The sequence below is a fragment of the Stegostoma tigrinum genome, chromosome 3 (assembly GCF_030684315.1).
Source record: "Stegostoma tigrinum isolate sSteTig4 chromosome 3, sSteTig4.hap1, whole genome shotgun sequence".
Classification (NCBI taxonomy): Eukaryota; Metazoa; Chordata; class Chondrichthyes; order Orectolobiformes; family Stegostomatidae; genus Stegostoma; species Stegostoma tigrinum.
Window position 1 is genome coordinate 27,329,430 of NC_081356.1, and position 14,974 is coordinate 27,344,403.

Genomic DNA, 14,974 nt, shown 5'->3' on the forward strand with positions numbered 1-14,974 from the left:
TTACCATTCTGCACAGTGTGTACCATCTACCAGAGGTGCTGAAGCAATTTACCAAGGCTCCTTTTGACAGCACTTTACAAACCACCAGAAGTTTCCCCTCCCTCCATCACCACATCCTTATTTGGAACTACACCACAGTTTCTTCATTGTCCATGTCAAAATCCTGGAGCTCTCTCTCTCCCTGATAGTATTGTGATTGTCCTGGTGCCACACAGCCTGTAGTGGTTCCAGAGAGCAGCTCACTACCACCTATGCAAGAGCATCTGGGGATGGACAATAAGCAGCCTTAGCAACTACATGTTTCTCGTCAATCAATTTTTTAAAAGTACATAGCTGTTCTTGTAAAGAGTTGCAAGACCCTGAGGAAACTAACTAATGTGTTAATATCAAGTTCCACAGAGGTCGGTGTGTTTGCAGGATGGTTGAAGTTGCTATTGTTGGGAAAGGCGGAGACAAGATCCGGAGCAGCCCTGACCCCATTAGGAGGTGTTTCGATGGAGCTGTGCTCGGGGCTGACAGCAAGTGATTCCCTCTAACAAGTGTTGCGTCCAGCGCACACAGCATCCAGTTACAACACTGGCGCAAGTCGATAGTTCTCTAGTGTTCTTTCCAGGGGCTATTTTTGGTTCGCTGCTGTCGTTCGTTTCAAAGTGTTCAGCCTTCTCTCCTCCTCTGCTCATTGTTTTGTGTGTGTGTTTTGTCGGCAACTCCCAGCCAGACTTCGAGCTGAGGATACAGCAGCGACTGAAGCTCAGCGAGCTCGGGGGCAGTATGGAAAACACTCCTATTCCCGTCGTTACAGTCCAAACCGTCCCTTACGACGACCAGAGACCTGGCACCAGCGGCTTGAGGAAGAAAACCTCCGTGTTCGAAAGCAAGAGGAACTACCTGCAGAACTTTACTCAGAGTGTGCTGTCTTCGATAGACCTTAGAGATCGTCAAGGCTGCACAATGGTGGTAGGAAGTGATGGGAGATACTTCAGCAGGACCGCTATAGAGACCATTGTCCAGATGGCAGCTGCCAATGGGGTAAGGGGCAGACTGCTTTCCAAAGATTGAAAATGCTCAAAATTAGTCTGACACTATTTTAACTCAGGCGGGTGTCGCATTAGCAAAATGTTACTTCATAGATTTCTGTAGGAATATCAATCTGCTTTTTCTCTTTAACTTTGTAACCTAAGGCAGTCTGGATATAAACGGTTGAATTTTCCATATTTTTCTTAACTGCTTTACAACCACTTTTCAAACTGACCCAAACTTAAGGAAAGGAGTTAAATATCAAATTATGTCAGTTAGAGCTGTTTAATATATAGATGCATTGAAGCAATCAGAAAGCATAACTTGATATTATCTGGAAGAGGCTAACCAGTCAGTGTGTTTTTGAGGTTTTACATGGATCTGTACCTTAAGCCACGATTGATCACGTAACATTGCTATTACTATGACAGTATCTCTTAGAGAAAGTTGAATTTGGTAAATTCTTCAGGTATCATGTTTTTGCAATGTCCTCTTTCTGTGTCTCTGTTGCTTTGTAACCTCTAGTTTTTACCAGTGACAGCCAGATGTTTCAGTTTCTCTCCTACTAAGTGCATGTCCAAGGAATTATGATTGTCTCCCAATGATCATTTGTAAATTTTCTACTTGAGTGCCTGCTTTTGCTCAAAATGCTTTCATTACTCCCACATGTTGTCCAACTAATCTTCTTCATATGTCTCAGAAAGCACACCTCTGCTGCCTTTAATTTATCTTTGTGGTCTTGCATATCATCCAAATTTACAGCCCTGTGGCACTGTTGGCCAGATGTAGCATATTATGATCTTCTTGCCTTCTTTGGAGATTTTCTTAAAAAGTGATCTAACGTTTTTGTGAAAGTTTATTTCTGTGAGAACTTTGCACTTCCTGATTACTTGACAATTTGATCTGTCCCGGTATATTAATTCTGCAATGCTAAATATATGAATAACTTTGGATGTGTCCGAAGAGAGGAGTTTTGAACCTGGCAAAAATTGGTATTGAGCTCCACAGTTGGCACCTCAGGGGAGTACCACCATAATTTGGAAATTGGCATCTCAACTATTGCATTCATAAAACACTTTTAATACGTTAAAAATGTCCCATGGTGTCTCGCAGGAGTGTGAAAACTTGACACCAAAGCATAAAATGAGATTTAAGGACAGTTGAGGAGACGTAGGTTGTAAGGAATAACTAAAGAGGAGTATAAAGGTAATTGCAGAGCTGGTACCTCAGCAGCGTTAGACACTATTACCAGTAAAGGGAAGGTAAAGTCACCATAGATTCAAAAGGCCACTCTCATTAAAGGGAGACAACTGGTGATGAGTTTGACCTGAGAGTCACCACACTTCAGGTGAGGGGTACGATTGAGAAGGCAAGAGCTTTACAGTAACCTCAGCTAGTGCAGAAATTAAACCCGTGTTATTGACATCACTCTGCATATCCAAGTGAGCTAACGAATGTGTAGATTGGTTGAAACCAAAGGCCAGAATTGGAAGAGTGCAGAGTTCTTGCAGATGTAGAATTGGAGGATCAGGACAACAGAGAAATGTTTCATTGGATTTATGGCTTGGACTCAACTCAAGCCTCCTTCTAGTTTACCTCCTCTAAATTTATTATTGTAACTCTTTTCTTCCTTCTCCATCACATGCTTATCTAGTTCTCCTTCAAAGCGTCTGTACTATTCGATCCAATCGCTTCAGTGGTGACTAATTCTATATTTCCATTGCCAATTGTGCAGATTCTGCTTAATTCCTTGTTGGATTTCATGGTGACTATGTTATGTCAGTATCTCAAGTTAATAGAGAGAATGCAAAGAGAGCATTCCTCTTTGCTATCATACAGGGATCTGACCTCTCTATATTTTTCAATCCCTCTTGAAATAAAATCCACTGCTTGATTTGCTTCTTTTATGGCCTTGTGAACCTGTGGCATTACTTTTAGTGATTGATACATTTGCATTCTGAGATCCTTCTGTTCCTCTACTCCAGCAAGACTTGTACCTTCCAAATAATAAGTGACCTCCTCCCTTATTGCTACCAAAACATACTCCTTCACTTTTATGGATGTTGAAACACAAAGTAGGTGGATATATCTGCCACTGACTTAGATATCTATCTTGAATCTTGAGCAAATTTGTGTGGCATTTTGAAAATTAATCTGAAGGGGTGCTAAAATCCATTTTTCAGGACCCTAGATTCAAGTTCTAAAGGATGATACGCATACACCAGTTGTCATTAAATTGTTGTACCTTGACATTGAAAGTGATGACTAGAGAAAGTAACTATGTGAATGAGAGTCCTGGAGGCAAGGATGAAGACTTAGATACTGATAGATCTTGACTTTAGATGTTGAAATGTATGCTGATCTGCGAGGTTTGATAGCAGAAGTTTTGTCCGCTTACTAGGTGATATCCTAAGTGCTGTGGAGCCTCCTGCAAAGCGCCGTCATCTTGTGCTGGTTCAAATTTATACGGTCTGGTTTTTGCTGCTTCCAGTAAGTGCCAGTTATGGCCGTGCATTGTAATGTTCAGTATATCAGGTCTAATTCAATGTGTTCGATGATGGAATCTGCAAATGAATGCCAAGCCTCCAAGAGATCCCTGGCTGTCATCTGTTGGGCATGTCCTATGATAGTAGTGTTGAAAGTGAGGTTTTTCTCGTCTGCGTGTCTTGAAACCAAGGACATTTGTTCATGTTGTTTAGTTGTTAGCTGGTGTTCGTGGATAGGAGTTGCTAGTTTTCTGCCTGTTTGTCCCACATAGTGTTTTGTGCACATCCTTCATCCGCGAACAGCAACTAGTAACTAAACAACATGACCAGTTGTCCTTGGTTTCATCTGGGACCACACTACTCTCATAGGACAAGCACAACAGAGGACAACCAAGGATCTCCTGGAGGCATGGCATTCATTTGTGGACTCGATCAACAAGATCTGACATACCGACCATTACAATGCACAGCCAGAACCAGCACCTACTGGAAGCAGCAAAAACCGGACCATATAAATTGAACCGGTACAAGACAACGGCACTTCACAGGAGGCTCTACAGCGTTGAGGATGTCACCTATAAAGGGGATGAAACGTCTGCTATCAAACCTCCCAGCTCGACGAACATACCAACATTTACAACCAGCACCCAAGCTACAAATCTTCACTCAAACTCTAAAGATCTTTATTTCAACAGCATGAATATAAGGTGGGGAACAGCATAGGCAGGATAAAGCTTTTACAAATTAGAAGAATTAATTATCTACAGCACAGAAATGTGCTGTTTAGCCCAACATTTCTATGCCTCATGAGCCTCTCCCCAACCTACCTTATGTAAAACTATCAATATGACTTCCCATTCTTTCTCCGTTGTGTGTTTGTCTAGCTTAGGCCTGAAAGACATCTGTGCTACCACCTCAATTTCTCTATGCCGGCGAGTTTCATACTCTCTAGGTAACTAGGTTTCTCCTGAGTTCCTTCTTGGATTTATTAGTGAATATTTTACTAATGGCTACTAGTTCTATCCTTTTCAAGCTATTACGCCATCTCAAACATCTCTATCAGGTCACCTCTCAGCTTTCTTTCTTTTTTTCTGGAGATAAAAGCCACAGCTTGTTTAAATTTCCTGGAAAGACATAATCTCTGTACGCTGGTATTAAGGTACTAAACCTATTCAAATAGCAATCTCATATTTGTGATCTAGAGACAGGAATGGTTCATTGTTTTTATTGTAGCCTGACCAAGAGATGGTGGAAGCAGAGTCCCTAAGTATTTCTAAGACAAAACTAAATAGTTTCCTGTCAAGCTAGGTGTTGAAAAGTTATCAGGGATTGGTGAGAATGTGGATAGAAGATTCAGATCACCCATGATCTTACTGAACCATGAGCATGATTGAGGATATGAATGGATGACTCCTGTTCCTGATTCATACACGTGTATATGGCATAACTTCTGTTCTGATGGTAGAATGCTTTGTGAAGCCCTGAGATTTGAAAATGTTACTTAATTGCAGGTTTATTCCATCAAGATTACATGAATCAATCTTCAACTGTCAGAACTTTGGCATTTTGGCTATTTTTTACAATCATGAATGTATGCAACACAAAAAAGACATTACTATCTCTCCAGTGTGTGACCATTAGCTAAGAATTAAGCAGATCCATTCCGTGCTTTGTTTAAAGCTCATTTTTGACACCCTTCTTTTCTAAGAATGGAATACAGAACAGAAGGCTGGAGCAAGGAAAACACATGCATCCATGTCTCATCGCACCTACACATCAGGCAAAACAGCGGCAGAGTTTGCAAACAACAAATAAACTGTTACAATGAGAACCATTCTGGTGTATCAGAAAAATCACTTTACAATCTGTGGCTGTCTTAGACCAGAACACCAACATTTTACATTTATATCGATCCGTAGAAGTTGTAAAACATAGAAGTATTTCACAAGACCAATGAAGGACAAAATGTGACAGCAATGAATCCACACCCATCTGACTCCTAAGCAAGAGAGTGCTCCCCAGCAAGTCACAGTGACATTCTGTGAAACACAATCATTTTATCAAATGTGTAGCTGCTATTGCCGCTCCTGACCTTTGTGCAAAATGAACATTTTGAGTGTGAGATGGATCCCTCAGAACTTATGGGTGTTACTTAGTGCAATTGAAGTTAATTGGCCTGGCCTACAAATATACTGCATTGGCATTCAGTAATCTGACATGATATTGGAAATGCTTCCCATGCTAGCTTGGATGGGAATCTAGCACCTATGTGTTTTTCAGTACAATATGGAGTACAGAAAACACCAGTTAGCCTAATCAGTTTATTCATGCTCCACTTAAACATCCCCCATCCTCTTTCATCCAACCATTAGCATCTCCTTCTATTCCATTATCCAATTATTGCCACTCTACAGGGGCTTGGTGAGACCACACCTGGAATATTGTATGCAATCTCCTTTTCTGAAGAAGGATGCTCTTGCTCTCAAGTGAGTGCAGCGAAGGTTTACCAGACTGATTCCAGGGATTGCAGGTCTGATGTATGAAGAGGGATTGACTAGGTTGGAATTGTTTTCACTGGCGTTCAGATGAATGAGGGGGTGGATTCTCATACAGCCTCAAAATTTTAACTGGACTGGACAGGGTAGATCTAGAGAGCATGGGCCCGACTGTGGGTGTGTCCAGAACCAGGGGTCACAGTATGAGGATTTAGGACAGAGATGAGGAGGTATTTCTTCACCCAAAGAGTGGTGAGCCTGTGAAATTCATTACCACAGGAAGTAGTTGATGCCAAAACATTGAACGTATTCAAGAGGTGACCAGATATAGCACTTGGATCAATAGCAAATGGGATCAAAGGTTATGGGGAGAAAGCAGGATTAAGCTATCGAGTTGGATGGTCAGCCATGATCATGATGAATGGCAGACCAGACTCGAAGGGCTGACTGGCCTCCTCCTGCTCCTATCTTCTACGTTTCATGTGTTCCTTTCTAAAGTAACTACGTTATTTTTCCCTATCTCTCTCCATGGCAGCAATTTCCACCTTCTCACCATTCTCCGCATAAAGAATTTTCTAATAAACTGATTTTGATGATCTGTGTTAAGCAAGGGGGAATGCTATCTCTCAAGCCGTTATCTCTCCGAGAGACTAGCACTGCTTTTGTCTCCAAAGTTTCCTTTTGGATCCCTGACTTGCTAGGCATTCATACACTGTCACTGCCATAAGATGTACCTAGTACAAGAATGCAGTGGAAACAAAGAGTATTCCTGATATCACACGCAACACTTTCTGCTTGTTCACTCCAATGCTAGTAGGATACCAATAGGAAGACCACCGTTAATGATATTCCTGTCCCCAGTGCCCCCTAATAAGTTCTGAAAAGTCAAACTGTGCCGAGAATAGCCAAAGAAAATGCGTCTATAAATGAACGTTCCAAATTAATATTGCAGTTTTTCCAGTAATGCTGATTCCACTTGTGACATTGGTAGAATTTAATTTTTACAGTCTGGGTTTTTAAAACATGATGTGCTGACAGTAGACAGGAGTATCTAGTGGAGGGAGTGGAATTGTGTCACGGAAATACAATACAGATATCCACCCAAAGAAAAGACAGGATTGTGCAAGGAAGAATCAGTGGAGACAATGTCAACTAAATGTTACAGTTTTAAAGGGGGTACAGGAGCATAGACATCTGGAGAGTCACACAAACTAACAGGACAAGCTATGCATGCTTCTCTGTGAGTGTACACAGAATACAAAAAGCAAGGAAATTATGCTAAGTCCTTAAAAATCACCGGTTAGGCCCTTGCTAGAATGTTTTGTTAAAATCCTCACAACATGCTTTCTGAAAGCTATAGTGCTTTACAGAATGTGCAATGGAGATTGACTAAAATTATACTAATCAGGGTTCAATATTTTGTTAGGATTCCTCTTGCAATTTCTAGAGGGCTATTTTTAATTTCTGGGGATTTCAGGTCTGCCAGGACTACTTCAATCTCGCTCGTTCCTTAATTTGGTGAAGCAGTCACTTTGTAAAAATATAGGGTATTTGTGTTGATATTTGCATGAGTTGGATTCATGCTGAAACAGAACTAGAATAATTTATCAATATTCCCAATAAGGGTCACTAATCTATTAAACTTACAGACACAGAGCAGAAGAGAAGCATTAATTTCCTAGACACACAGCAGTTAAAGACAACTCGTATATACAAACAACAACCATCATAAACATATTTTCTGTGGCCTGATGAGGTGACAATAAAATGTTGCATGTTTGTTTCTAACATAGCCACTGCACCATAATTAATTCATATTGTATGAATCACTGCTTTGTCCAATTTGCAGACCCTTTATTCCCTTTGTAAACCCTCACTCCTCTTTGTAGCCTCAATGTTCCCTTTGCGCCCCTCCCCTCTTTGCAGTTCATCTTCCCTCTTTGCAGCCTTGACCACACTCCCTTTTGCAACTGTTCTCTCCCCAAAATGTTCCTGATATAATTTCAACTTTAATTATCAGCACAATTTAGAGCCCGTGGCTGAATGTGGCCCGAAACTATAGGTGGCACTGCCTTGTCTTCTTTAAGCACACCAAATACGGGTTTGCAGTCTGTGATTATCATGAATTTTTGCCCACAAAGGTGTTGGTGGAACTTCCTGATTGCAAATATGTCTGCCGATCCTTCTTTTTCTATCTGGGCGTATTTATGCTCTGCATTAACAAAAGTTCTGGATGCATAAGCTGTTCCTCTCCAATAGGGTACTTAGGTGAAAATATCACCCCAGTGCCATTCTGGGAGGCATCTCATAGCAATACCAAATCTTTCTTGGGAACATAGTTTGCCAACGCCTTTCAGGATTAAAGTTGATTCTTTATTTCATCAAAGCTAGGGCCTGTCTATGAGGCCATTTCCAAGACTGACCTTTTGTGCAAAGATTTGTTGCAATGGTGCCAGCACAGATGCCAGCTTATGTATGAATTTTCCATAATAATTTACCAACCTAAGAAATGACCTTAGCTTCTGGACCAGGACATGTTTATTGCCCTCATTTCATCTTCCAATGGGTGTAACCCAGTCTTGTCGTCTGTGTAGCCCAAGTAAGTCACTTGAGGTGCTTGGAACACACATTTTTCCCCTCTAAGGCATACTCCTATGTTGGACTAGGTTCAAGTTCTCTCTGCCTTGCTTATTAGTCTTTCCTGTTAGCAAGATGGCATATAGCTACATGACCACTTGAAATAGACCTTGCAATATGTCCTCCATTATCTGCTGAAAAATTGAACAGGCTGACAGAAAGCTGAATGGTAGTCTCATATATTGGTACAAATCGCTTATGGTTATTAATTGCAGCATACTTCTGAGAACCCTGGTCTAAACACAATTGTAATTAAATGTGGCTCATGTTTCGTTTTTGTGAAGGACAAATCTTCAACCAGCTTTGCGTACAAGTCTGCTATTCGAGGTATTGGGTATTTATCCAACTGTAAAAAACCATTTAAGGCGATTCAACCTGTCGGGCTTCAAAATTGGCCCATTTCGCAAATTGGACTGGTTTGATGATTCTTTCACTTTTCAGTCTTCTGAGTTCCACTTCTACTTTCGACCAGAAGGCAAATGGCACTGTGTGGGTCTTCCAGAAATGCAGAATTGCTTTCTGGTCAACAAGCTAAAGTGTTTTGGCTCCTCCTGATAGCCCCTAGACCAGAAAAGTTTGGGTATTTAATTAGGACTTCACTCAGGCAGCCATTTTCTAACAGAAAAATGTTGACCCAATCTTGGATATAATCTCACACTAATTTCACTCGATCAAGCTTGGGCCTGAGCTTTTTACTACAATCACCGACAACTGACCCAGTTGCTTTTCATAAGAGCTGAAAATAGATTGTATCCTTAATCTGCAAAAGTACCCCGGAGTGGGTTCTCAGTCTAACCGCGGTCTCATGCAAAGTTAAAGGCTAGAGTCCTGAGTGATTTTTATTAAGAATAGTTTCTGCGATCACAGATACGGCTGTGCTGGTATGAACCCCCATTTCAACAGGATGACCAGTCACTCAGACATTTATCTTGATTGGTTCTGATTTGGATGTCGCTCAGCTAGAGTTTCCAGATTATGAGCTCTCCTGGATACCGGCCTACGAGTTACCTGACTCCATTTAAGCCTGATAGGACTCTGTTACTGTCCTGAATCTACATATCAACAACAATTGCAAAGACCTACTGGACAGGATTCTGAAGAAAATTGTAACTGTTTGGCCAAGACTTATCTTTGTTCTTGGGTTTTCCTGTGGGCAACCGAGAGTTACTGATGAGGTTGGTTGGCTTGCTGAACTGGTTTGTTGTTCCACAGACATTTCATTACCAAGCTTGGTAACATCCTCAGTGCAGCCTCTGATGAAGCGTCCTTGTGTTTTCCCGCCTGGCTTTTAAACTCTGGGGTCTGTTGCAATGGGTTGCCTCACTTCCGGGTTTCCTCCGTGGTGGAATGTATATGGGGCCGAGTTCAATATGTTTATTAATAGCCTGCTTCATGGAGTGCCATGCTTCCAGGAATTCTCGTACTTGTCTCTGCTTTAGCCCGTCCCAGGATCTTGGTGTTGTCCCAGTCGAACTGGAGGCTCTCCTTGTCCATGTGGATTGAGATGAGTGAGTATTGGCCGTGTCTTTTTGTAGCCACTTGGTGTTCATGTACTCTTGTTGTTAGTTTCCTTCCTGTTTGTCCGATTTAGTGTTTTTCACAGTCTCTGCAGGGGATCTTGTAGATGACATTGGTCCTGTCCATGGCGGGGAGTGGGTCTTTAGTTCGGGTGAGCACTTGTCATAGGGTTGATGTGGGTTTATGTGCCACTCTGATATCCAGCGGTCGTAGGAGTCCTGTGGTGTGTTCCTGATGTAGGGTAGTGTGATGAGTGTGTCAGGGCATGTAGAGCCTTTCTGATGCTGTTCATGTAGGCATCACCTGACCCAGTTCTTTGGGTATCCATTATCCTTGAACACTTGAAAGAGGTATTCCTCCTCCTCTTGGCGTAGTTCCGTGTTGCTGCAGTGTGTTGTTGCCCTTTTAAGTAGAGTTCGCTTGCAGCTTTGTTTATGTGTGCTGGGATGGTTACTATTGAAGTTCAGTATCTGATCTGTGTGTATGGCTTTTCAGTATACTTTCATTGCACTTTCATGGTAGAGCACAAGACAAGTGGGGCACTGTAAACAAAAGTACACAGAAAAGCCACACACACAGACCACGTACTGAACTTCAACAGTAACCATCCCAGTACACACAAATGAAGCTGCGTGTGAACACTATTTGTTCTGTTTGAGCCAAATGTATCATCTCTGGCTGCTGATGCTCTCAAGTAATTATGTTTAACTTCTACCTATAGCTATCATGCAATAAACTGTTCCTTACTATGCAAAACAAGTACCTCTTTTGTTAAGGCTCACTAGTGTCTATCCTCTACTAATACTAATCAGACAGGGCTTAAATTATACATAGCCTTAAAATAACCTCAGCCAGGTGGACACCATAGAAAATGAGTTCCCTGATTGAGGCTGTTAATGTGCTCCAACCAGGGAGACCTGGCTGACATTAAAGGATGAATATAAGGGATAATGAGACACTGAATGCCCGACTCAATGAGAGGCAGTGCTATTGTCGTATGCTTATGCAGAGTTATTTCAGTGGCAAGGAGAGTAAAGCACAATCCTGAAGAAGCTCACTCACAGCAGTGATTCTGAAGTTTGAGGGAAGCATTTTCTTACATCATGTCTCTCTTCAGGAAGTTTGACTCATTCAAAACTGCTGTCAAGGACCAGTTAAGTGGAAAGAATGTGTGTTTTTCCTGGGAAAATGACATTTTGATAGGTGAGAAACAGTGAGTAATTTTCCTGACAGCCTGCGGAGCTGCAACTTTTTCTATTATTAATTTTTCTTAAGACACCAAATACTAAACGTTTTGAGAATTGATTGATGTAGTTAAAGTATATTACAACCCCAAGCCTTCTTTATTTCTGAGATGCTATCACTTTTACTCAGCAAATCAAGAACCAGGGGAATTGCATCAGGGTATTTGACTAGGTTACGATGACTTGTAGAAACCTGTGAATTAGGTTTAACCCTTAATGAGACACCTAGAGACAATATAGTGTGTGGGATTAATAATGTGGCTGTGCAAAAGCATCCACTGGATGAAGCTTAACTGGATCTCAAACAGGCCGTTTATCATTGGAAAATGCAGCAAGTGGAGTATCTGAATTGCAAGGTATCCCAATCAAAATGGACACCCTCACCAGTTTGGTGAGCTTGGGAATACCACTTGAGTGTAGGCAACCGCATTGCCTCACTCAGGAAGTATCCCGATAAACGTAACTCTAGGTCTCTAAGGTTTTGGAGTAGATCTGTAGCTCGGGTTATGGATTTTGAGGTTGGTTGGCTCACTGAGCTGGTTTGTTGTTTTGCAGATGTTTCATTACCATGCTGGGTAACATCCTCAGTGCAGCCTCCGATGAAACGTCGGTGTGTTTTCCCACCTGGTTTTTAAACTCTGGGGTCCGTTGAGATGGATTGCCTCACTTCTGGGTTTCCTTTGTAGTGGAATGTGTTCATCAGTCATGTCATCGTCGCTAACTCTACACAATCTCCATCATTGGTACTGACAACTCTTCTTTGAGACACAACAGATTGAAATGTTCTTCAACGATGATAGGAATAAGCCCTATAAAGACCTTCCTGATGACAGCATGGAAGTATTCTCTTCTGCCATGAAAGATAATTTCGAGAGGTTCTTCCTCCTATATCTGTTCTGCCAGGAATTGGAGAAGCACAATCTCAGTTGCAACTTGACTCGGTTAGTTGACAACTACTTTCTTTCTGAACCAGTCCTTGTCTTGGACCTAATCAAACTTCTTCTGCTATCCAGGGATGTTCAAGTCAAGACCCGCATGTAGGCTCAAAAGTAAGAAGTACTGATTGTGTTGCTAAACTACTTGTAACATACATGCCTTCTTGAGAATTATTCCATTTGCACTGTGTAACCTCATTGGTGTATGCTTTAACTGCTGTTTCTAAAGCAATGGTAGCTAGTCTGATTGAAGAGTGTAACCACACTGATTCCAAGTTTAGACTTGACGGTATGTCAATTGACATAAACAAGTTCCGTCAAACTGGAATTGTTTTTAATTCCATTTTCCCCTAGGAATGCCTTGTGTATTTTTTCTAGATATTGTTTAATGCATGTATTGACAAAAGGAAGAGATTCTACCGCAATAACACACTGTCTGAGCACACCTTTGGCTTATTGCTGCTCTTTATAACTTTGAATGAGTTTCCCGATATTGTAGCAATTGTAAAAATTTGTTTTTGCCATTCTGTACCTATTGCTCCACTGGGCCTAATCATGAGTGGTGTTTGCTTTGAAGAGTAAGTACTCCCTTTCACTTCTGACCATCCCAGCCTAGGTCTTTTGTACTGTTGTAGTAATTCTTCTTTCTCTCATGCCATTACAAATCTCAAACCTTACTCCCAGAGCTCTAAAACATTCCCACAGAGCCTTCTTCTCTTACACCTTTCCCAGTGTGGTTGCTTTTACTCTCTCCCTGTACCTCGGAAGTGAAGGATTTCTTCTGGAGTGCTGTGTTGATTATGCTCCTGCCCCCATGAGTACTGCTGAGATGTTCTCTAATCAACCAGGTCAGAGACACTATCATAAACCCATCTTCTTAAGGAGGTAAACTCACTTTTTTCAGAGTCTTTTTCTCCAGAGTCAAATGGATTCTCTCCACCGTTGTTCACCTGAGAAGTGTGAACAGTTGTGGCATCTGCTGATATCTTATTGGGCATTTGATGGTTAAGGTATTGTGCTTCCACCAATCCTCTTTTCTGTGTTATATCTAAGAGAATTTCCCGTTATCAGTCGTAGGATACAGACACTGGTGAAGTCTAGAGGAGAAGAGGCAGCTGTTTTACATAAGTAAAGGCAGTTTATTGTATAACAACAATAGATGCAGGTTATGGTGACAAATCCATCTCCATTGGGACTTCATGTTAGACTACCTGATTCTTCACCCAAGGCTGAGTGCAGTTATTAGATTGGGTGGAGCTTATGGCATTAATTTTTTTCAAAACCATTACCTATTACAATAGAAGTCATTATCTAGACATTTGTAACAGTAATTTTCATTAGGCAATAATTTAGAACTGTTCAGAATTCTCTTATTGTCTTGCATGTTAGTTTGCAGTTGACTTCAGTGGCTCAGCAAATGTTCAGAATTAGCTTAGAAATGCCATAATTTGAAAATGAAATGAAGCGATTTTAACATGTAAGAAATGTTCTTTGCCAATTGATTTTCCAACCTTGGAGCTGGGAAGTTCAAGGTAATTTTATTTGCTGTCCATTACATTACAGCGGAATAGCAAGCTGATTAAAACAGCTGAATAGAAATGAATTGAATCTGAAATTATAACAGCCATAATTAGCTGAAGCAGGTGTAGGATCCAATGATCATTTAGAATGTGAATGAATTTTTTAAAAATTGCGGACTAGACATGAGTGAGCAGGCAGACAGCTTTCTGGGTAGAGACAGTTCCAACATTCTCAACCATCTGAGTAACAACATTTTGTGTGATTTCAGTCTAAATTACCATTACCTCAGACTAAGGCCTTCATTCTCTAAGTATCTCCAGCCAGGCAAATGGCCCCCATTTTGATAGCGTTTGCCTCTTTTTAAATTTCTGAACATGGAAATCGTAGCCGTTTCTGGAGTAACTGCAGGTCTGATCTGAAATACAGAATTGAAGAAAGTTTTGCAATATCAGTAATGAGACATTTGTGTTCTGTTGGAGTGGGTGGCTTGGTAATGTAATTAGATTCATGGTTGCCCAAGTACATTATTATTTATTTCCAGTAAACCTTATTGCAGTTAATGTAAAGCACAACTTCCAGTCTTTGTAATGGGAACCTGGTTATTCAAGAACCAAATTGCAAAATTTACTAAATGATCACATTTCAATTAAGCTCAGAAATTTGTTATCAGATACTTAGGATAAATATAATTTAAGTGATATTGTTTTTTTCCAATGGACTGCTAAAGTATTAGCTTTGAACATTGTATAATGCATCATAATTCTGCTTTAATAACGTTTGTCCTTACATAGTTGAAAATGCTTTTCATTCGATGCAATTCAATCTTTCTACAATGGTTCCTGAGGCTAGGTATCATTCCTAATTTGGATACCACGCAAATAACAAAGTAAATGGAGATTTTAAATACGTTGATTTTATTTTGACAATTTAATGCAAACCTGCTGTTTAATGGAACTGCCAGTGATGCCTATGAATGCTGACCATTGCAAAACCCTTTCATGCCACATGTGTTGATCCTGATACTAAATTTGATATTATGAGATTACACAGACTGTTCTAGCGAGTTTTGAGGAGATTTGTAGCTCAGGTTGAGGTTCTGGATGTGAGTTTGCTCGCTGAGC

At 40.9% G+C, this 14,974-nt stretch overlaps 1 protein-coding gene across 1 annotated transcript in view; it reads left to right on the forward strand.

Annotated features, from left to right (window-relative positions):
* The first annotated feature begins 206 nt into the window (after positions 1 to 206).
* The window catches only part of pgm5 (phosphoglucomutase 5), a 294,643-nt gene continuing 279,875 nt past the window's right edge, over positions 207 to 14,974 (forward strand). The window contains exon 1 of the mRNA XM_048527372.2: positions 207 to 1,029. Within this exon, the coding sequence (XP_048383329.1) occupies positions 772 to 1,029 (258 nt within the window). The 5' untranslated portion in view covers positions 207 to 771. The remainder of the gene's footprint in view (positions 1,030 to 14,974) is intronic.